The sequence below is a fragment of the Halichondria panicea genome, chromosome 4, assembly GCF_963675165.1.
Source record: "Halichondria panicea chromosome 4, odHalPani1.1, whole genome shotgun sequence".
NCBI lineage: Eukaryota > Metazoa > Porifera > Demospongiae > Suberitida > Halichondriidae > Halichondria > Halichondria panicea.
In genome coordinates, this window is record NC_087380.1 from 6,915,074 (window position 1) to 6,935,630 (window position 20,557).

The following is a 20,557-nucleotide window of genomic DNA, read 5'->3' on the forward strand; positions in this document are numbered from 1 at the left end:
ACAAATAAAACTAAGAATAAAGGGATTAGATCTAATTATTAAAAGGACATAATGACAGGTGACGTATTAAATTTTGCTTAAACTATACGTAGATCAACTGAAGTTGGCAACTTATTCCATACATGGGTACTATAGACTCGCAAGCCGTCACTGTTGCACCGCGAACTGTTTGTGGTGCAACAGTGACGGCTTGCGAGTCTACATGGGTACCAGGTGGCATTGACAAAGTAGGAGTAGAGTAGAGTCTATAGCATTAATGCTTGTCTATATAAGATTAAAGTCTACCTTCAAAGGAAACAATCACATGGAAGCGGTCAAGGTGACGTCCTAGTTCCCAACCAATGCCTGCACTTATTTCTTTTACTCTCAGAGCCATCTCTCCTATTATTTAAGGCCTAGCTAGCTGTCAGAAGTTAAGTTAAGGAGGCTGTGGGCTAGGTTGGGCGTAGCTTGTCAACTTCAGTGTAACATTGAGTGTTGTCCTTCTGATGGCAGATCCGTATTTGTCTTCATTGCATTGAGCACCACTGCTCTGAGGCTGGGTCTGAGTGAGTTCACATAGCCTGAGAAAATAGCCATTGCTATTAAACTGGTAAGTGTCTCACCTTATAATTATGTAGCAAATAGCAAGAGCTAGAGTTGAAGACCTAGACTACATCATTATCATTATTATTATCATGCTTCCATCGCTAATGTAAAAACAACAGGATTTTGTTGTTATACACTAGGTAGACTCTATATTACACTGTGATCACTAAGGAATTACATGGATTCCTACTCGGGCGCGGAACTGGGACCGGGAATCATGGGTGACCTTCAACCAGACGTCACAAGTGCAGTATGGTATCCATAGCGACAAGACGGACCTGTCCAAGACTGTGACGGGAGATACCACAAAGTTTGTAGTGGGAGACGTGACTCACTTCATTCACAGGACCACTCTCAGCAATCTGGTTCCACTAGCAAAGTACGGTGAGTGTTGCACTATTGTTCATTTGGTCCCTCCAAAGACATCACCTCTAGTGATGTACCAATCATTCTATTATGACAGAGACCACTCAACAACGTTCCTACAGGAAATACGCTTTCAACACTCTGTTATAAGTTAGACCTCCCTTAATTATTATCACACACTAATAATTTGTAACTGTCCTTATAATTATCACATTGTCAAGGTACATACATCCCTTCCCTGTGGTAATGTAGCCACAAGGCATAATTTGGTAATTGTCCTTACAATGCTCAGTATATTGATGTTTACAGTATTAACCGAGCCCCCTACAGACTACAGATGTGGCATTGACAATGTTGCTAAGGAACGGTTTAATGCTGTACTGCATGCAGGGGACAACTTCAATGTGAGGATTTTTGAGTCATGTATCATTTCTAAGAAGTTAAATTGATGGTGAAATGTTAGATGGAACTATATTACTGCCTAGCTACCTCGAGATTACAAATGTACATGTTGACCTTTTTATATAGGCTTACTATAGAAATTCAATGGCCACAGACATTCAGTTTCACTATAGCATGTACAACTGTCTCTCTTCTTGAATTGAGTGACATGTTCTTAGCTATAGTACTGTATTAAGATTAATGTCAGTTAAAAGTTGGTGAGCCAACAGTGCACAAGTTTGGACTGGTTCTACAAATAAATATGGTGTGTTCCAAGCCTGAGCTTGTGTGTGTGTGTGTGTGTGTGTGTGTTCCAAGCTTGTGTTCCAAGCCTGAGTGTGTGTGTGCTTGATTCTACTTGTGAATCGTGAATGACTGTGTCTCTTCTTTCTCTGCAGGAGTGGCCATTGAAGTGTGGGGTCATGAGCATATCTACAAGTACTGGCCTCTCTACGACTTCACGGTGAGCTCCCTCTGACCCTGCCAGTGCTAGTAGCTTCATTCATAACATGTGCACTTGAGCACCAAAACAGTGCACACAGTAATTGGGGCGAGCCTTATCGTAGTGACGTCGGTAGACAATTTCTCTGTATGTATGTATGTTATGGTAATGGTACGGTCAACCTGATAGACGGTTTTTAGACACGCGGTCCTTACCAATTTCGTGAATTCCTCGTGTATTTTGCAACTGGAGGCATAAGAAAGAGTTGCATAAAATGAATCCTGACAACGAACGCAAACAAGAAAGACTTCGAATAAGGAGGGATCGAGAGAGACAAGCAAGAACCCAAGAAACAGCTGACACAGAGACTCCTGAGGCCAGGCAGGCACGCCTACACCAAATGGCTGCTTCCACCCAAACCAGCAGAGCTTCAGGTAAGTACAGGCGGCGTAAAGGTGATATAAGCCAGTGTAATTTTCATTACAGAGACTCCTGAGGCCAGGCAGGCACGCCTACAGCAAATGGCTGCTTCCACCCAAACCAGCACAGCTTCAGGTAAGTACAGGCGGCGTACAGGTGATATAAGCCAGTGTAATTTTCATTACAGATACTCCTGAGGCCAGACAGGCATGCCTACAGCAAATGGCTGCTTCAACTCAAACCAGCAGAGCCTCGGGTAAGTGCCACTGACAAGTGGCGTTCATGATGATAAGCCAGTGTATTTTTTCTACAGAGACTCCTGAGGCCAGACAGGCACGCTCGCCCCATGACACCTTGTGTCACCCTAGTACAGTAATATCACAGTACATTTACCACCCACTCACATGCACAATTAATATTGCATCCTTTCTTCAATTGTCCTACCACACAGTCTCTAGTGCTCTCTACCCACTGCCTTACACATGCTTTTATGTGTCTATAGCAACCCACTGCACTCTTTACCACCAGGTGTACAATGGCTCCCTGGACACTCCCTACACTGACCCAAAGGCACCCATTCACATTGTGTCAGGATCAGCCGTGAGTTGACCGTAGAGTACAGCTAGCAATTGGCATATAAGTTATAAGTGGCATGCAAAGTTGAGCTCTATAATAATATTTTCTGTTGACTTGTTATTATTGCTGTCAAATGTTATTCTCCCACTCAGGGTTGCCGTGAGAGACACTCTGGGTTCCAAAAGCGAGGACTACGGCTACAGTAGGATGACAGTGTCATGCACAGTGGAGCAGATCAGTGCCGATCAGGTGAGTGGGTGGAGCTAACATGTACTGAGGGTACGTAGCTGCATCAGGTGATAATGTCAATGAGCCTTTCAGCCAGACACTGAGTTAGTGGGTACAGGGGACAATAATTAACATCATGTACTAGCCGTTGTAGCATTGTAGCATTATAGAACCTGCATGTACGAATGTGCATTCCTTCCCACTATAATCAGCTCTGCACCTTTAGAGTTAGTGCACTGTACAATGTGTAGCAGCATTTATTGTGTGTGGGTGTGCATGTGCGTGTGCGTGTGCGTGTGCGTGTGCGTGTGCGTGTGCGTGTGCGTGCGTGCTACTAAATACACATACACTAGCATTGTAGACCAACGATAATGTGTATTTTGCCTATATATACACTTCACTTTCTCTTTCTCGTTTCTATAGGATGGCACTGTTATTACAAGTTCACCATTATATCACCAAACACTAAACCATGCATGGACCCTACTATAATTCTCATTTATAATGTCATCATTGAAAGTTCTTGTTCATCAAAAAGTTCTTGAATCCAGTGTTGTATATGATGAGTACGACCTACCCTTGCATATAAAAATATAATTATTATATACATGCATGTATGATGATGACAATCAACAAAATAAAAATAACTAATTGCACAAGTTTATAATTATTGTGGAAGTTGGTTCGCTAACTAGTAAGTGTTCATGAATTTCCTCTCGATATTGTTGGCTAGGGTCCCTCCCTCAACCCCACGGCCTCTCAAAGCCTCCACCATGACCGACCAGCTCGGAGATCCCTTCTTGAACCACGCCTCCAGCATTGCAACAAAACACTTCTCCGTGTTATTGTAGTTAGTCTCTCTGATACTCTGCATAAACAACGAGGTATATATAGAAGATACTATATAGGGTTGATACTATATAGAGAGCAATTAGCTATAATTATTAGTTATAATGGCTGCATGTTAGGTAATTACAGACCCCCCCTGATCAATTCACTAAGACAGACTATAATAAATTTAATACAGTTGATTTGGATAATATACTTCACACAACCCAAGCATGCATGCAATACTTACATCAATAGTTCCACCGTCCACATCCAAGTTAATAGCCAGGTGGTACCACTTTGCACGAGCATCCCAAGTAGCATCTTTGACAGTCTTGAGAGTTATGTCACCACCTGTAGCTGTGGCCTCACCTGGACAAAGGGGAACTTGGTTTGGTAATGAAAAACAAGTAGCAAAATGCAACAGCCAGAACATGTAAGGAATACTTATACAGTGTACTGTTGTCAAAGCAGACGTGGCTACAGGTATGATGTACGTACGTATCTTGTAAATAATTGAGGTGAAATAGGCACATTAACTCACTGTTGTCAAATGTGACTTATCTTCTAATTATTATACACACTAAATTTGCATATACCGTACATCTATAGAATACTACTAGAACCATTGTCAATACTTACTGATACTTTTCAAGCAGTGGTGCACTTTGAAGCAGAGCTGCTTGTTCTTGGATACTTCACAAGTGTAGAACCCATCGCAATGATCCCTCGTCACTTCGTCCACAGTGAGCTCGTTATCTGATCCACCCGCCACCTTATTGCCTTTCCTGGTCCACTTGAAGGAGAGGTCATCAGGGTCAGCAAATGGCAGAGCTTTCAGAACAGCTGCCTCATTCAATTTAACTTCCTGCATGTGGGAAATGATCTGATTCACTACACATTGAATATGTATATAACCCACATGACGTAAAAGAACTTTTTTCATGCTACGTATGCAAAAATAATGTTCGATCATAATTGTAATTAATTATACCTTTGCAAACCAACATTCCTGATGTGGTGGCAGAGAAACACGATCATCCCCACACTGAAAGAAAGGACTGCGACCCTCCATCAACTTGCACAAACTCGTTTCTTCAGCGTTTTGATGCTTTGGGCACTGACAATCGAATGCAATAATCGGCTCGATTTTCTTGCTAATTCCACTCATCACATACAGGACGGTAGTCAGCACATAGGAGCAGAGATCATGCATGTCACAATCATCTTTTCTGGTGATTCGAGTCTCGTAACAGTCGGCGTGGGCTACCAGCGTGATGTGGTGTTTGGCACTATCGACATTGAAAGAAACCAGATTTCTCATGACACGAGATTCTCGCAGATTCCATTCCATCCCCAAAATGTCATATTGTCCCTCGGAAACCAACTTGCTGATCATGGCACAGAAGACACCAATGGGCACATAGCCAGACTTGAAGGTGATCTTGATTGGAGAGGGTGTGTTGGAGTCGATGGCTGGAGCATTTGAAAGCTCATCCTTTGAGGCACATTCGAGGATAGCTGGCATGAAGTAGAGTGGCTCTCGGCGACCTTTACCAAATATGGGTGCAAGGAGACTGACATGCTCAAGCAACTTCACAAGCTTGTCGACCGGGATCAAATCACCTTCCTTCACTTTTGCCTTGTTTGACTTGGAGCAGCAGCGTTTAATCATAGTAATCGAGAATTGCCCAAGTTCTTGCCACTTCTTGATATCGGCGGCGGTGAATTGAGACGACCAATCACATGAGTGTAGAGATAGAAGAGATTCGACAATCAGGAGACTGATGCTGTTGAAGACAACATTGGGACTGCAGATGACACGGTTTTTGAAGTAAGACTCCTTGTCCTTGATGTCAGGGTAGTAGAGAAGGGCCCCCACACACTGGTGCAAATACCAAATGGTGAACTTCACCTCCTCTTCATCCATCTTCAATGCTTTGCCGATCTGAATACACTCTTCCATCGTTGCAATTTCAAATTCTTTTCTCAGAATGACCCCAAAAAGGAGCTGTACAGGGCGAATCGGGAGATTGGCATCTTCAAAAAACAAGTCAAACACTGTTTGAAGGTGTTCACGAATTGGATCAATGTCAGCATCTTTGCCACTGAAGTTGTCCACAGAAAAGAAGTGACTGTCATCTGGGTGGTTGATGATGTCGTCAAAATGTGAGGTAATGGTGCGTAAGGCTTCGTGTTTCTCTTGGAGTTTTGTCTTCAAACGCTTTTCAGTTTCGGCTTGAATGGTAGAATCTGTGCTCAACTGTTGGACAACAGCACTTGCTAGCTTGGAGAGGGTTTCGTTACATTGCTTCAACTGGAGCAAAAGTTGAACAGCTTTGGGTGCGCTCGGTTTCAATCTGTTTTTGACTTCAGTAGGTAGAGTTTTCTCGAGGATTTCCACTTTGCTTCGCAATTCGGTATCCTCTCGTGGTGTGGTTGGTTTCTGCTGTTTTTCAGTGGTAGCCTTCACTTTTGCTTTTTGCTCCACATGTTCCACCAGGTCTTTTGAAAACGAGTCCAATTCAAGTTGCTTGCCAACCTCTGCCTCTAGTTTGGAAAATATCTCCTCCACCTTCTGCTCATTTTCACTTTCTTGCTGCACCTCCAGAATTAGCTGTATTGCAGCGCCCTGGGTGTTGGGGTCAAAACTGGGGTAATCCCCCTTGAGCTTTGACTGAATGACTTCTGCCTTGGCTTGAATTTCCAACTTGTCTTGGTAAGTGCCCACTAGACTCACGACAGCTTGAAGATCTCGGAAATGTTCAACTTTATCTGCAATCTCGGAATCAAAATCCGAATCAACTGTGACGTGATGGCTGATGGCTGAAAGAATTTGGGAGAGGGTCTCTCGAATCGTATACTTTGCTTGGTACGGTGTGATTTTGTCTTGGTCACGTTCGTAGGAAACTTCATAAAGCTCGTCGAGATCTTTATTGAGAGGGAAGAAAGCGAGAAACATCCCTGGGCCTTTGCTCAAAAATGGAAGCATCTCCAAAAAGGCAGGCTGTCCACCTATGTCGATGATGTTGAGCAAAGCTTTGCCCACCAACTGTTCCATGTAATTGCCGCGCTTGACAATATCTCGAAGGTTTTCAATGATCTTGTCGACCTTAGTTTCTGGAGCCTTTGGTTTGGCTGGCTTGCTTGCTCCTTCCTGGGGAACTTGCTTTGTGCTTGCCTCTGCGGGCTGAGCTTCGTTTGTGGCAACATCGGTTTCTAGAGCCTGTGATTTGGGTTGTTTGCTTCCTTGCTCTTTGCTTGAATCCACTTCATCTGTGGGAGCAGTATCCGAATCTTCTTTTAGCCTTAAATCATTAATGGAATCATTCGTTGCATCAGCCGCAGATTCGACTACAGTTTTGGAAATGGCGGCTTTTACAACTTGCTGAAGGCCAATCATGTAAGCGAAAATCAGTTGTGTTTCATTTTCAATATCTGTGGAGGATTTGAGAATCAATTTGGAGTCACTTGACACAGCCAGGACTTGATTACACTCGGCAAGAAGAGTACTGCAGCGTTCTCTGTCTTGTGGTGGGATTGATGCCAGGTTAAGTAGGTGACCCAGCAGACGTTTTCGGAAGGTGGTTTTGCCAAGCCCTGAAAGGCCAATTAGGTACAGTTTGAGGTAGCGGAGGTTGATGGTGTTCTTCTTATCTGTCAGCAACTCGTTCAGCTTGTGTAAGTATTTCAACTGCTCTTCAACAGAGGCTGGAAATGTAGGTAAGTGATTTATTAATGAAAACACTGCTGGTGCTGATGCCTCGGTGGAGGTGTCAAAGCTACTAGCTATTATAGCATTATATACACACATTATAATTATCATGATAAACATTTTTATAAATTTTGCTGCATACAGAATCACAGGGAAACTCAACGAGTGGGTAATGATCGACCATGATTGTTGTTAAAAATGAATGGCTGCATCAGCAGAGCCTTGCAGCTCTCTTCTCACTCTTGCAGCTATCAATAGCTTAACTTTTATAGTGCAGAGCTAACTACTAAGTAGAGTAGCAACACTTCATGGACAAGTTATGCTACGCACTCTTCTGAAAAGGCTGCAATGGCATTCTAAGTAAGCAAAAGTAGGCATAACTCGAGAACGAAGCATTATTATTTTTGCAAATCTATGAATTAAAATCCAAGAAAACGTTACTAGAAGCCTATAGAAACTCTTAATTCATCCTTGAGCAGCTGTAGCAGTCTACACGCACAGACACACACACAAAAACACTACTGTATACCTCGCTTGCGAATGCGCACCGAGGCATAACAACCATCTGAGGAGAAAAAAGACATACAAGTAGAGTGTATATTGCATATATACTGTCAAAATAGTTTTCATTGGAAGTTTTGGGTAATCCGATACATATACACACAAATTAGGGCATAAGCAATAAAATTATGTTCTTCGAAGTGAGAAAGAAACTTTAACACTGCACATGCATAAATATCTGTATAGCGGGTATATTTCAAGGGTATAAATTTGCGTGGAAAGAACGTTAGAATAGATTTAATTCGCAGATTTAATTTTTTGGGGACTGTCAGTCTTTGGCACATTGCTGCACGCGATAGTAAATATGCGTCGGTAAAAATATTCGCAATACATGCTTAATCAGCAAAAACCGGTAAAATGTATACCCTCGAAATAATTATTCCCACTATACAGACAACTTACCGCATTAAACATTACCACTATAATTATAGTCACTGCCATTAGTCACGCTACTCACCTGCTGTGTCCTTGCTTTTCTGCACTGAGAAGTCATCACTCTTGATGTACTTGCCCTCAATCTCATCAGCAATGTCAGGACGGCCAATGATTGATGACCTCAGGGCTTTAACCAGATCAGACCAGGTGGGGTTGAGTGAGGACTGAAGCCACACTTCAAGTAGTTTAGTGAAGCGATCTCCTGTGATACCGTGGTTGTTCTTCTGAATAGCCTGTATGTATAGTGAAAATTCATAATTATTCGTTAATGTTAGACATGTTAAGCAACTGTACAATTTTTCCGTTGGGTATATAGTTTAAAAAATATGCGATGCTTGGACAATTCATCTTTATACTTTAGCACCATTATTATTGTTTGTGCGTATATAATTATATTCATAGTCTAGCAATTGGCCACGGTCACCTTATTTACAATTTACACGATACAGAGAGTCTTAAACACCGGTATATACATGTACCGTAGAAACTGGATTATTAGCGCATGCGCCCAGGGGGTCAATAGCAGAGCTCTATAAACGATTATATTCGAGAATGCGCATAATGCAGTAATTTTCGAGCCCCACCCATGCAGTAACCGGATGTCTCTGTGATGAAAGGTGACTCGCAACTGGCTAGAAAATGACCAAGCACGTACCCAAACTCACTGGATCTATAAATTATGTTACAGTTCATTTTACAACATTTATATTTACCGATAACTGGACAAAAAAGTCCAAGTCCACCTCATATATGTCTCGCATTGTTTCAGCGTGCCCGGAGAGTCCTTCCAGATGGATATCCATGCAGCTATATAGCTAGCCTCGATTCCAGGCCGCTCTCAATTGAGAAAGACGGCCTGGTATACACTGTCTGCGCATGCGTTAATTGCCCCCCAAGAATCTTGGGGGTCGAGATATCTTAGTAAATTACTGTATATTTACAATGATGTCATTGCACAAATCAGCAAAATAACACAGCTACTTACAACATTTATGACCTAGACTAGTGAGTAGTTTTGTTGTGATGGCTTGTACTTCTGTTCTGCTCTTGCTCAAGCTCTCTCCAGTGTTGAAAAGTCACTTCTTTTGTACTGTGGTAGAGTGGTGGGCGTTTTTCTGTCAGTACCTACCGGCTCTGGCAAGTCTACTTGCTTCCAGACGCTTGTTTGATGCCATTTGAGTAAGATCAGTGCTCCTCGTATGAGCCTAGAGTTGTGATGGCGATTTCTCTCTCTTGACACTAATAGTTTAATCAACCACGTGGGTGACCATAGTACAAAAGATAAATTACTATTAAACCCACCCACGCGCAAACGGTGGTTACCAGGCCCTCTAGTGAGAGGCAGGGTTTTATCCAGGATTTTAAGTTTGGGGGGAAGTTAAAAAAGGAACCGCGCGCTAGGGAAAACATTTTGAGGCCACGCCCACTTCTGGTCACCACACCCCCTATATTGTTTTTGTTGGTGCCTATTAGCAATGTATTCCTGGCAATGTGCATTGACAGGCAACTCCATGTAAATTGGTATGCTGGTTTGAAATTGTGAACCGTATCTATAGAACCATGCACATGTACTAATTATAATACAAAAGCAAATGGATAGATTTGTGGTAAGACTAGGTGATGACCAACCATCAGCTACATGTAGCGGCAAAAGACTGTGTCTAGATAATGTTGGGTATAGTACCCCTCTCTCTCTCCCTCCCCCTCTCTTTTCCTCTCTCTCTCTCTCTCTCTCCCCCCTCCCTCCCCCCTATTTCCCCTTTCTTTTGGGGGGGGAAGCTGAGCATTCTGGGGGGGAAACTTCCCCCCCGCCCCCCCCACTAGATGAAACCCTGAGAGGGGCTGGGATCGAGGCTACTATATAGCTATCATGCACTGGACAAGTTACAGTGCACCCAGTCTAGAGAGTATATAGAATACCACAAATGTGTGAGTATTATAAATGTAAATATCTTATGATTGGAAGAAAATCTGCTGATATACCATTGTAAATAAGCTACAACATATCCAAAAATGTTTCCATGACAACATAAGGTGGTGGGTTTGTGGTGATTACAGTAAACAATATTATAATTGTCATAGTGGGTAATCGGTTAGGGAGAGAAAAGGCCAACAGTTTCCGGCTAAGGTTTTAAACTTTGTCACAACATCTATATAGATAGTTTGGCTCTTACGAAAGGTTCGATGTTGCTTACATCCTCCACAGTGCTTAGTTTTTAGTGGTGTTTTGGTTTTGAAGAAGATCTTATGGCTAAGGTCCAAAAATTACACGGAGTATGAATAAATAGTACTATTGTCTAAATTTTGCTTAAGAAAATTTTTTCCAGAATAACTTTAATTCCGGAGATAACTGATGTTACATACACTTTTCTACGATCACCTTCGTTTCCACTTAAATGAATTTTTGAATAATGTTGTAGCTTATTCATTCACCTACACAATGGTATCAGCGCAATTTCTTAGTCTTAATTACAACTATACTCACACATTTGTGGTATTCTACTCTCTAGACTGGATGCACTGTAGCTAGCTCATAGATAATAAATATCTTTTGCATAATTGGAAAAGCGCTTCAATTTGAGTACAAAAAACTTGCAGTTGAGCATGCGCTTAAAATAAAGATACGCTTATAATCCAGTTTCTACGGTACCGGTGTTGTAATTAGTACCGTGTAAATTGTAAATAAGGTGACTGTGACTAATTAATCATGAAACCATAGAGAGTGCTAGGAAACTGCATGCCCTTCAATCACCATCAGTGTTTCTATTGGTATTTCCAACGCGATCCCAAGACTCATCCAATAATCACGAGCATTCCACAAGGCATTTCTCGCCTCTCTTAGTGTGAGGGACTCTGGAAACACATGTAAATAGAGGACAATGTAAAAGGTGTGGTTTGAAATCAAGGTTAGCCACAAATCTAAACATGGTGGTGTTGTGCCTATCCAACACAAATTAGGGAAGAAGTGATGCGATGATAAGCATGCATTGATTATTTTCTTTGAAGTGAGAAATAAACTGTTAAATGAAGATACACTGTCTGCCATCTATCGTATAGCAGGTATATTTGAGGGTACAAACTTTTGCGGAAAGATCGTTTGAAAGGATTTCGCAGATTGGGCCATGCTGTGATTCAGACTCAACTCTGCAGTATACCATGAACTTTCAGCCTTTGGCATGCATGTGATATTCGTACATAAATATCCGCGATACACGCTTATAGTCGATAAAGGTTATATATACCCTCGAAATATACCCGCTATACAGTATACGGTCAACTAGGTAAGTACTGAGTGATTATGTAGGTCTCTCCAAAATTGCATGCATCTTATAGGGTAGCCAAACCTCGACAAGTCATAACACTCTATGAGTGTACCAGTTTTACTACCGCATTAAACATTACCACTATAATTATAGTCACTGTCATTAGTCACGCTACTCACCTGCTGTGTCCTTGCTTTCCTGCACTGAGAAGTCATCACTCTTGCTGTACTTGTCCTCAATCTCATCAGCAATGTCATGATGGCCAATGCGTGGTGACCTCAGGGCTTTAACCAGATCAGACCAGGTGGGATTGGGTGAGGACTGAAGCCATACTTCAAGCATTGCAGTGAAGCGATCTCTTGAGGTACGGTGGTCCTTCTCCATAGCCTGTATATAGAGTGAAAATTCATGTTAATAAGTAACAAAATGGTAAGTTCACATAAAATTAATTAAGACAACCCTCTAATTATGCGACACTTGCACATTTTATCTAGTATTGTTTTTGATAGTCATATAGTGAAAAATTAGTCACGTGGTTACCTTATATATAATTTACACAATACAGAGAGTCTTACAACACCGGTATCCGGTATATGAATAATGTAATTCATGTATAAAGTGCTTAATAATTATGTTAATAACTGGTGCTGTAAGTCTCTCTGTATACTGTGTAAATTGTAAATAAGGTGACTGTGACTAATTGTTGATGAAACCATAGAGAGTGCTAGAAACTGCATGCCCTTCAATCACCTCTAGTGTTTCGAATGGTAGATCCAACATAATCCCCAGGTCGAACCAATCAGCATGAGCACTCCTTAAGGCAGCTCTTACCTCTCCTAGTGTGAGGAACCCTGGATGGAAACACATTTTAAGCAATGACATCCACACCAGTAAGTAAACGATTGAACCATGACACAATACAATGTGTATGTCTACTCCGAAGAAAGTTATTGATGAAACATTGCTTATTGAAAAATAATAGTGCAGACAACTCCAGACTACAACATACAAACAAAATTATTGTAGTACTGTACCGTAATGTATCTTCTTGGCAGGACTGCTAGTGGGATCGTACTCCACTGTCACACTGACTGTATACTGGAAGGGGGTAATACATGAGTGCTTGAGATCATGTGACTACAACAGAATTGCATTATCATGTACGTACATATATCAGCACAATTATTTGCATTAAAATGGGTGATGATGATGGAACAGCTCAGGAGTATAAGAGCATGCTATTATCGGCATGACCAGCTCTAAATTGTATACCAACACCATTATGCATGCACTGTGGGACATAATGAATGAATCACCTCCAGTGACTCTCCCTCCTTGTTCTTTAAAGAGAGTGGTGGGGATTGGTATCTGCCATTTCTGAGAAGACCAAGAGAGATATCCAATATGCCGATGATAAACCTGTAGACACATACGTAAATTGTGTTCAACTAGATAATTAATACGACTTATATACATACTACAACCAATATGAAACATTCTCATTTCGTATTTAATCTCACTCCTTTCTCGCTGTTAATTGTTGGTACAAGTTAAGCTTGAGTGATTGGGTACCGCTGGTCTGCAAGGGTTCCTTCAGTGGAAACACTAACTCCTGTATTTAAAGAAAAGAGTGACAATATCAAATGCAGTACTTATAATAATTCTTTTGACTACAGTAAACCTAAACATGTACACACATTATAGTCACATGCAGTACTACGCTATTAAATGCCATTACATCAGTTTTGAGGTTATAAGCTATAGACAATATTCATACATAATTCACACAACTGCTCACATCATTCCAGTTCACAGCATGGCCAGTAGGGGCATTTAGCGGTTTGCTTGTGATCCTTGTGGTCGTCCGTCTCTCATTCCCTACATGGAAACACAAGTCAATGTACTTAATCTCAGAGATTTGTGATTGTCACAACGTAAATGGTCCCCCCCTGGACCATATGCGGTACAATAAATAGCTCCCCCAGTACAGTACAGGAAACAGCCCACATACTATATTAACTAACCGATCATGGCAACTTGAGTCAATGGGGGGGGGGGGGGGGAACTGCCTACAGCAGGGCATTCTGCCATAGACAGTTCGTTTATGGGGGACCAGTTTAATATGGCATGGCAGGATCACCGTGGCTTCCAATTCAGTGGATGCATCATTGCTAGATCTAGACCTCTAGCTCTATAGCTATACAGCATGCAGTAGATCTAAATACCTTCAAAGAAAACAACCACATAGAAACGGTCAAAGTGACTTCCTTCCCAACCAATGCCTGCACTTATTTCTTTTACTCTCAGAGTCATCTCAGAGTCATCTCCTAGTATAGTCCACTGAAGTACTGAGTATAGGGCTGTGGGCTAGGTCGGGCGTAGCTCTTGCATTACTATACAGAAATTCAATGGCCACATGCAGACATTCAGTTTCACTATAGAATCTAGCATATAGAGTCTATGTACTTTTCTTGAGTGACATGTTCTTAGTACTAGCAGATTAAAGTTAGGCCACTCCAAGTGATACTCTGGTTTCTGGTCCACCGCCCGCATCAGATTTTATTCTTGGATTTCTATCTCATTATTGGATTTCTATCCCATTATTTCTACTACGCATGCGCAGAATGGTCCATGTGGTACAAAATAGTGTGATAATGATATTCATTTGCAAAATAATGAGATTCATAAGGTGAAATTGATAATGACATAATGAGAAAAGCCGCCCGCCCGCATGCAATTAGAAAAACTTCAGGACCAGAAACCAGAGTGTCACTTGGAGTGGCCTTACTGTATAGATCTATTTGACATGTGAGAGTTGGTGAGAGCCAACAGTGCACAAGTTTGGACTGGTTCTACATAATTATAAATATGGTGTGTTCCAAGCCTGAGCTTGTGTGTGTGTGTGTGTTCCAAGCTTGTGTTCCAAGCCTGAGCGTGTGTGTGTGTGTGTGTGCGTGCGTGTGTGTGTGTGTTCCAAGCCTGAGCGTGTGTGTGCTTGGTTCTACAGTACTTGTGAATCGTGAATGACTGTATCTCTACTCTCTCTGCAGGAGTGGCCATTGAGTTGTGGAGTTATGAGCACATCTACGAACGGTACTGGCCTCTCTACGACTTCACGGTGAGCTCCCTCTGACCTGCCAGTGCTAGTAGCTTCATACAACATTATAACATGTGCACTTGAGCACCAAAACAGTGCACACACTAATATATACAGTACGTAATAGCGCAGTACCTCCCCCACTCACACGTGGACACTAGTAATTGGCATAAGTTATAATTGGCATGCAAAGCCCCGTTGAGCTCTATAATTGTAAAATAGACTGTTGACTAGCTGACTCAGGTTAGGCACAAGTAAGAACGTTTGGCCCTGCTGGTAATAATGTTATTATTGCTGTCAAATGTTATTCTCCCACTCAGGGTTGCCGTGAGAGACACTCTGGGTTCCAAAAGCGAGGACTACTGCTACAGTAGGATGACAGTGTCATGCACAGTGGAGCAGATCAGTGCCGATCAGGTGGGTGGAGCTAACATGTACTGAGGGTACGTAGCTGCATCAGGTGATTATGTCAATGAGCCTTTCAGCCAGACACTGAGTTAGTGGATACAGGGGACAATAATTAACATCATGTACTAGCCGTTGTAGCGTTGTAGCATTATAGAACCTGCATGTACCAATGTGCATTCCTATCACTATAATCAGCCATGCACCTTTAGAGTTAGTGCACTGTACAATGTGGAGCAGTATTTATTGTATGTGCTACTGACACACACTAGCCTGGCTGGCAGCAACGTAGACTGATACAACTGGCCTATAATAAGTATGTGTATTTTGCCTAAACACAGCTTTAAACGTTTCCTTTCTCATTTCTACAGCCTGCTAGGATAGCACTGTTATTGACATGTACAATTCAAGTCCCTGGCCATCATCAAACACTATACCATGATATGGACCCTACAATTGTTGACTGTCTACATGCACTGAATTCTTTAATCGTGAAAATAATTATGATTTGTGTCAAGAAATTAACAGTAAACAAATTATTCGTTCTCTGTTGATCAAACTTAAAAAAGTTGTCTTCGATCTTACAACAATTTACATAAAATGATTAAGTATATGATGATGACACTGATGTATATAAATTATATCTCACATCTATATACAAGTCACTAGATGCAACAGCCACCGGTGTGTGGGAGGCTGGTCCCGGCCCTAATACTTAATTCTCCAAAAACTCTTTTTATCTATGGTTTCACTATACAACTGCACACACACCCACCTACATATAATTATCATGCAATGCATGCTGTCAATATAATTATATTGATGTGGTTCGTAAAAAATTCTTTGGATATATATAGCTACATGTAAAAAGGATACAAAACGTGAGCTAAATAACAACACTTTTTACGCTGCTAAACTAATTTAGTTAGTGGTGTTTATTCTCTATCTTATAAATTAGGTCTTCCCTCTCCATACTGGGGGCTCTCAAAGCCTCCACCATGACCGACCAGCTCGGAGATCCCTTCCTGAACCAGGCCTTCAGCATTGCAACAAAACACTTCTCCGTGTTATTGTAGTTAGTCTCTCTGATACTCTGCATAAAAAACGAGGTATAGAAGATTAGGGTTGATACTAATAGAGAGTAATTAGCTAATTAATGATACTGCATGTAGGTTACAGAACACCACCCCCCCCCCGATATCACAGTCGATAACAAAATTAATACAGTTAAACGATCGTTGTGAGACACTCGTATGCTCTGCACATTAAAAACAAATCAAGTAAATAAATGAGATAACGCAGTTAGTAGCTCATGCAGTATAGATGCATACAGTGCATCCAGCTTAGAGATTACCCACTAAAACAATTTGCTGTTGTTCTATTAATCACCACAAACCCACCACCTTATGTTTCCATGGAAACATTTTTGAGTATGTTGTAGCTTGGTCATTCACCTACACCAATATTGGTATCAACACCATTTCTTAGAAATGTTCCAATCGAAAGATATTTACATTTAAGTACAGCTACTCACAAATTTGTGGTAATCTACTCTCTAAGCTGTATGCACTGTAGCATGCATGAAGTCTCCCCATTGTACTATACTGATATACACACTTTTATGAGTGAAATTTCCCCTGCAAATGGACGACTTTGCGCTCATGCAATAATAGATCTACATATAAGCCAATTTGAACAACACTTACATCAATAGTTCCATTATCTACACCCAAGTTAGAGGCCAGGAAATCCCACTTTGCACGAGCATCCCAAGTAGCAATTTTGACAGCATAGAAAGTTATGTCACCACCTGTAGCTGTGGGCTCACCTGGACAAAGGGAGAACGTGGTTTGGTAATGAAAAACTAGTAGCAAAATGTAACAGCCAGAACATGTAAGGAATACATGTATGTATCTTGTATAGTTGAGGTGAAATAGGCACATTAAATTGTATATAATTTATACCGTACATCTAGAATCATGACAGCAATACTATATACTTACTGATACTTCTCAAGCAGTGGTGCACTTTGAAGCAGAGCTGCTTGTTCTTGGATACTTCACAAGTGTAGAACCCATCGCAATGATCCCTCGTCACTTTGTCCACAGTGAGCACTGATTTATCTGCCACCATCTTGCTATTTTTGGTCCACTCGAAGGAGAGGCTTGTGACACCAGGGTTAGTAAAGGGGAGGGCATCAAGAACAGCTTCCTCATTCAACTCAACTTCCTGGGAAACGATTCACAACACATTGAACATGTATATCACCCACTTGACATAAAAGGCATTCTTTTCATGTCTCTGTACATTTGCTAATACATAATACTAAGGGCTGAAGAGAAGAGGTATACTCCCTTGATAATACTACACACATGCACACACACACACACATGCACACAGTCAGCTTTACCATATCCCTCGTGCGGCTTCGTTACATAATACTAAGCTAAAAATGATGTTTGTATCGTAATTGTATTATACCTTTGCAAACCAACATTCCTGATGTGGTAGTAGAAAAATACGATCATCCCCACACTGAAAGAAAGGACTGTGACCCTCCATCAACTGGCACAAACTCATTTCTTCAGCGTTTTGATGCTTTGGGCACTGACAATCGAATGCAATAATCGGCTCGATCTTCTTGCTAATTCCGCTCATCACATACAGGACGGTAGTCAGCACATAGGAGCAGAGATCATGCATGTCACAATCATATTTTCTGGTGATTCGAATCTCGTAACAGTCGGCGTGGGCTACCAGCGTGATGTGGTGTTCGGCACTATTGACATTGAAAGAAACTAGATTTCTCTTGACACGAGATTCTCGCAGATTCCATTTCAGCCCCAAAATTATTTTTTGTCCCTCGGAAACCAACTTGCTGATCATGGCACAGAAGACACCAATGGGCACATAGCCAGACTCGAAGGTGATCTTGATTGGAGAGGGTGTATTGGAGTCGATGGCAGGAGCATTTGAAAGCTCTTCTTTTGAGGCACACTCGAGGATAGCTGGCATGAAGTAGACTGGCTGGGGACCTTTACCAACTATGGGTGCAAGGAGACTGACATGCTCAAGCAACTTCACAAGCTTGTCGACCGGGATCAAATCACCTTCCTTCACTTTTGCCTTGTTCAAACTAGAACAGCAGCGTTTAATCGTAGCAATCGAGAATTGCCCCAGTTCTTGCCACCTCTTGATCTCGGCAGCAGTGAAACGACACTTCCTATCAGTCGAGTGTAGAGATAGAAGAGATTCGACAATCAGGAGACTGATGCTGTTGAAGACAACATTGGGGCTGCAGATGACACGGTTTTTGAAGTAAGACTCCTTGTCCTCGATATCAGGGTAATAGAGAAGGGCCCCCACACACTGGTGCAAATACCAAATGGTGAACTTCACCTCCTCTTCATCCATCTGCAATGCTTTGCCAATCTGAATACACTCTTCCATCGTCGCAATTTCAAATTCTTTTCTCAGAATAACCCCAAAAAGGAGCTGTACAGGGCGAATCCGGAGATTGGCATCTTCAAAAAACGTGTCAAATACTGTTTGAAGGTGTTCACGAATCGGATCAATGTCAGCATCTGTGCCATTGAAGTTGTCCACAGAGAAGAAGTGACTGTCATCTGGGTGGCTGATGACATCACCAAAATGTGAAGTAATGGTGGATAAGGCTTCGTGCTTCTCTTGGAGTTTTTCCTGCAAACGCTTTTCAGTTTCGGCTTGAATGGTAGAATCTGTGCTCAACTGATCAACTGCACTTGCTAGCTTGGAGAGGGTTTCGTTACATTGCTTCATCTGGAGCAGAAGTTGAATATTGGTTGTGAATCTGTTCTTGATTTCAGGAGGTAGAGCTTTCTCGAGAACTTCCACTTTGCTTTGCAATTCGGTATCCTCTTGTGGTGTGGGTGGTTTCTGCTGTTTTTCAGTGGTAGCCTTCGCCTTTGCTTTTTGCTCCATATGTTCCACTAGGTTTTTTGAAAATGAATCCAATTCTAGCTGCTTGCCAACCTCTGCCTCTAATTCGAAAAAGATCTCCTCCACCTTCTGCTCAGATTCAACTTCTTGCTGCACCTCCAGAATCAGCTGTATTGCGGCTCCCAGGGTGCTTTCGTCAAGACCCGGGTAATTCACCTTGAGTTTTGCCTGAACGACTTCTGTCTTGGCTTGAATTTCTAACTTGTCTTGGTAAGTGCCCACTAGACTCACGACAGCCTGAAGATTTCGGAAATGTTCAACTTTATCGGCAATCTCGGAATCAAGATCCGAATCAACTGTGACGTGATGGCTGATGGCTGAAAGAATTTGGGAGAGGGTCTCTCGAATCGTATACTTTGCTTGGTAGGGGGTGATTTTGTCTTGGTCACGTTCGTAAGAAACTTCATAAAGCTCGTCGAGATCTTTATCGAGAGGGAAGAAAGCGAGAAACATCCCCGGGCCCTTGCTCAAAAATGGAAGCATCTCTAAAAAGGCAGGCTGTCCACCTATGTCGATGATGTTGAGCAAAGCTTTGCCCAACAACTGTTCCATGTAATTGCCTCGCTTGACAATATTTCGAAGGTTTTCAATGATCTTGTGGACCTTTGTTTCTGGAGCCTTTGGTTTGGCTGGCTTGCTTGCTTCTTCCTGGGGAACTTGCTTTGTACTTGCCTCTGTGGGCTGAGCTTCGTTTGTGTCAACATTGGTTTCTAGAGTCTGTGATTTGGGTTGTTTGCTTCCATGCTTTTTGCTTGAATCCACTTCATCTGTGGGATGAATATCTTCTTTTAGCTTTAAATCATCAATGGGATCATTTGTTGGATCAGCAGATTCGACTGCTTTGGAAATGGCAGCATTTAGAACTTGCTGAAGGCCAATCAAGTAAGCGAAAATCAGTTGTGTTTCATTGTCAATATCTGTGGAGGCTTTGAGAATCAATTTGGAGTCACTTGACACAGCCAGGACTTGATTACACTCGGCAAGAAGAGTGCTACAGCGTTCTCTGTCTTGTGGTGGGATTGATGCCAGGTTAAGTATATGACCCAGCAGACGTTTTCGGAAGGTGGTTTTGCCGAGCCCTGAAAGGCCGATTAGGTACAGTTTAAGGTAGCGAAGGTTGATGGTGTTCTTCTTATCTGTCAGCAACTCGTTCAGCTTGTGTTCGTATTTCAGCTGCTCTTCAACAGAGGCTGAAAGTGAAAGGTATACATATT

General features: G+C 41.9%; 3 protein-coding genes across 18 annotated transcripts in view; 1 reads left to right on the plus strand and 2 right to left on the minus strand.

Annotated features, from left to right (window-relative positions):
• Window positions 1-449: 449 nt before the first annotated feature.
• Window positions 450-20,557, plus strand: part of LOC135335606 (uncharacterized) — a 29,585-nt gene continuing 9,477 nt past the window's right edge. The window contains exons 1-10 of one of the 12 annotated variants that reach the window (XM_064531154.1): window positions 450-592; window positions 733-972; window positions 1,285-1,358; window positions 1,794-2,271; window positions 2,324-2,392; window positions 2,445-2,513; window positions 2,571-2,640; window positions 2,786-2,857; window positions 2,986-3,082; window positions 15,737-16,026. In XM_064531154.1, the coding sequence (XP_064387224.1) occupies window positions 2,112-2,271; window positions 2,324-2,392; window positions 2,445-2,513; window positions 2,571-2,640; window positions 2,786-2,857; window positions 2,986-3,082; window positions 15,737-15,919 (720 nt within the window). In that variant the 5' untranslated portion in view covers window positions 450-592; window positions 733-972; window positions 1,285-1,358; window positions 1,794-2,111 and the 3' untranslated portion in view covers window positions 15,920-16,026. Of the gene's footprint in view, window positions 593-624; window positions 973-1,284; window positions 1,359-1,793; window positions 2,272-2,323; window positions 2,393-2,444; window positions 2,514-2,570; window positions 2,641-2,785; window positions 2,858-2,985; window positions 3,083-3,484; window positions 3,673-15,736; window positions 16,027-20,557 lie in introns of those variants that run through there. The other 11 variants (XM_064531150.1, XM_064531155.1, XM_064531152.1 and 8 more) reach the window with 11 other exon arrangements.
• The window catches only part of LOC135335600 (uncharacterized), a 47,182-nt gene continuing 30,212 nt past the window's right edge, over window positions 3,588-20,557 (minus strand). Inside the window, exons 1-13 of one of the 5 annotated variants that reach the window (XM_064531139.1) lie at window positions 14,089-14,246; window positions 13,650-13,741; window positions 13,384-13,475; window positions 13,180-13,282; window positions 12,898-12,961; window positions 12,614-12,714; window positions 12,043-12,250; window positions 11,353-11,453; window positions 8,623-8,833; window positions 4,884-7,600; window positions 4,532-4,757; window positions 4,140-4,261; window positions 3,588-3,929 (exon numbers count right to left, since the gene is read on the minus strand). In XM_064531139.1, coding sequence (XP_064387209.1) covers window positions 3,753-3,929; window positions 4,140-4,261; window positions 4,532-4,757; window positions 4,884-7,600; window positions 8,623-8,833; window positions 11,353-11,453; window positions 12,043-12,250; window positions 12,614-12,714; window positions 12,898-12,961; window positions 13,180-13,282; window positions 13,384-13,475; window positions 13,650-13,741; window positions 14,089-14,176 — 4,302 coding nt within the window. In that variant the 5' untranslated portion in view covers window positions 14,177-14,246 and the 3' untranslated portion in view covers window positions 3,588-3,752. Of the gene's footprint in view, window positions 3,930-4,139; window positions 4,262-4,531; window positions 4,758-4,883; window positions 7,601-8,622; window positions 8,834-9,313; window positions 10,299-11,352; window positions 11,454-12,042; window positions 12,251-12,613; window positions 12,715-12,897; window positions 12,962-13,179; window positions 13,283-13,383; window positions 13,476-13,649; window positions 13,742-14,088; window positions 14,247-20,557 lie in introns of those variants that run through there. The other 4 variants (XM_064531141.1, XM_064531140.1, XM_064531138.1 and 1 more) reach the window with 4 other exon arrangements.
• LOC135335599 (uncharacterized) overlaps window positions 16,189-20,557 on the minus strand; it is a 106,798-nt gene continuing 102,429 nt past the window's right edge. Inside the window, exons 26-29 of the mRNA XM_064531137.1 lie at window positions 17,847-20,533; window positions 17,369-17,594; window positions 17,072-17,193; window positions 16,189-16,458 (exon numbers count right to left, since the gene is read on the minus strand). Of these exons, the coding sequence (XP_064387207.1) occupies window positions 16,291-16,458; window positions 17,072-17,193; window positions 17,369-17,594; window positions 17,847-20,533 (3,203 nt within the window). The 3' untranslated portion in view covers window positions 16,189-16,290. The remainder of the gene's footprint in view (window positions 16,459-17,071; window positions 17,194-17,368; window positions 17,595-17,846; window positions 20,534-20,557) is intronic.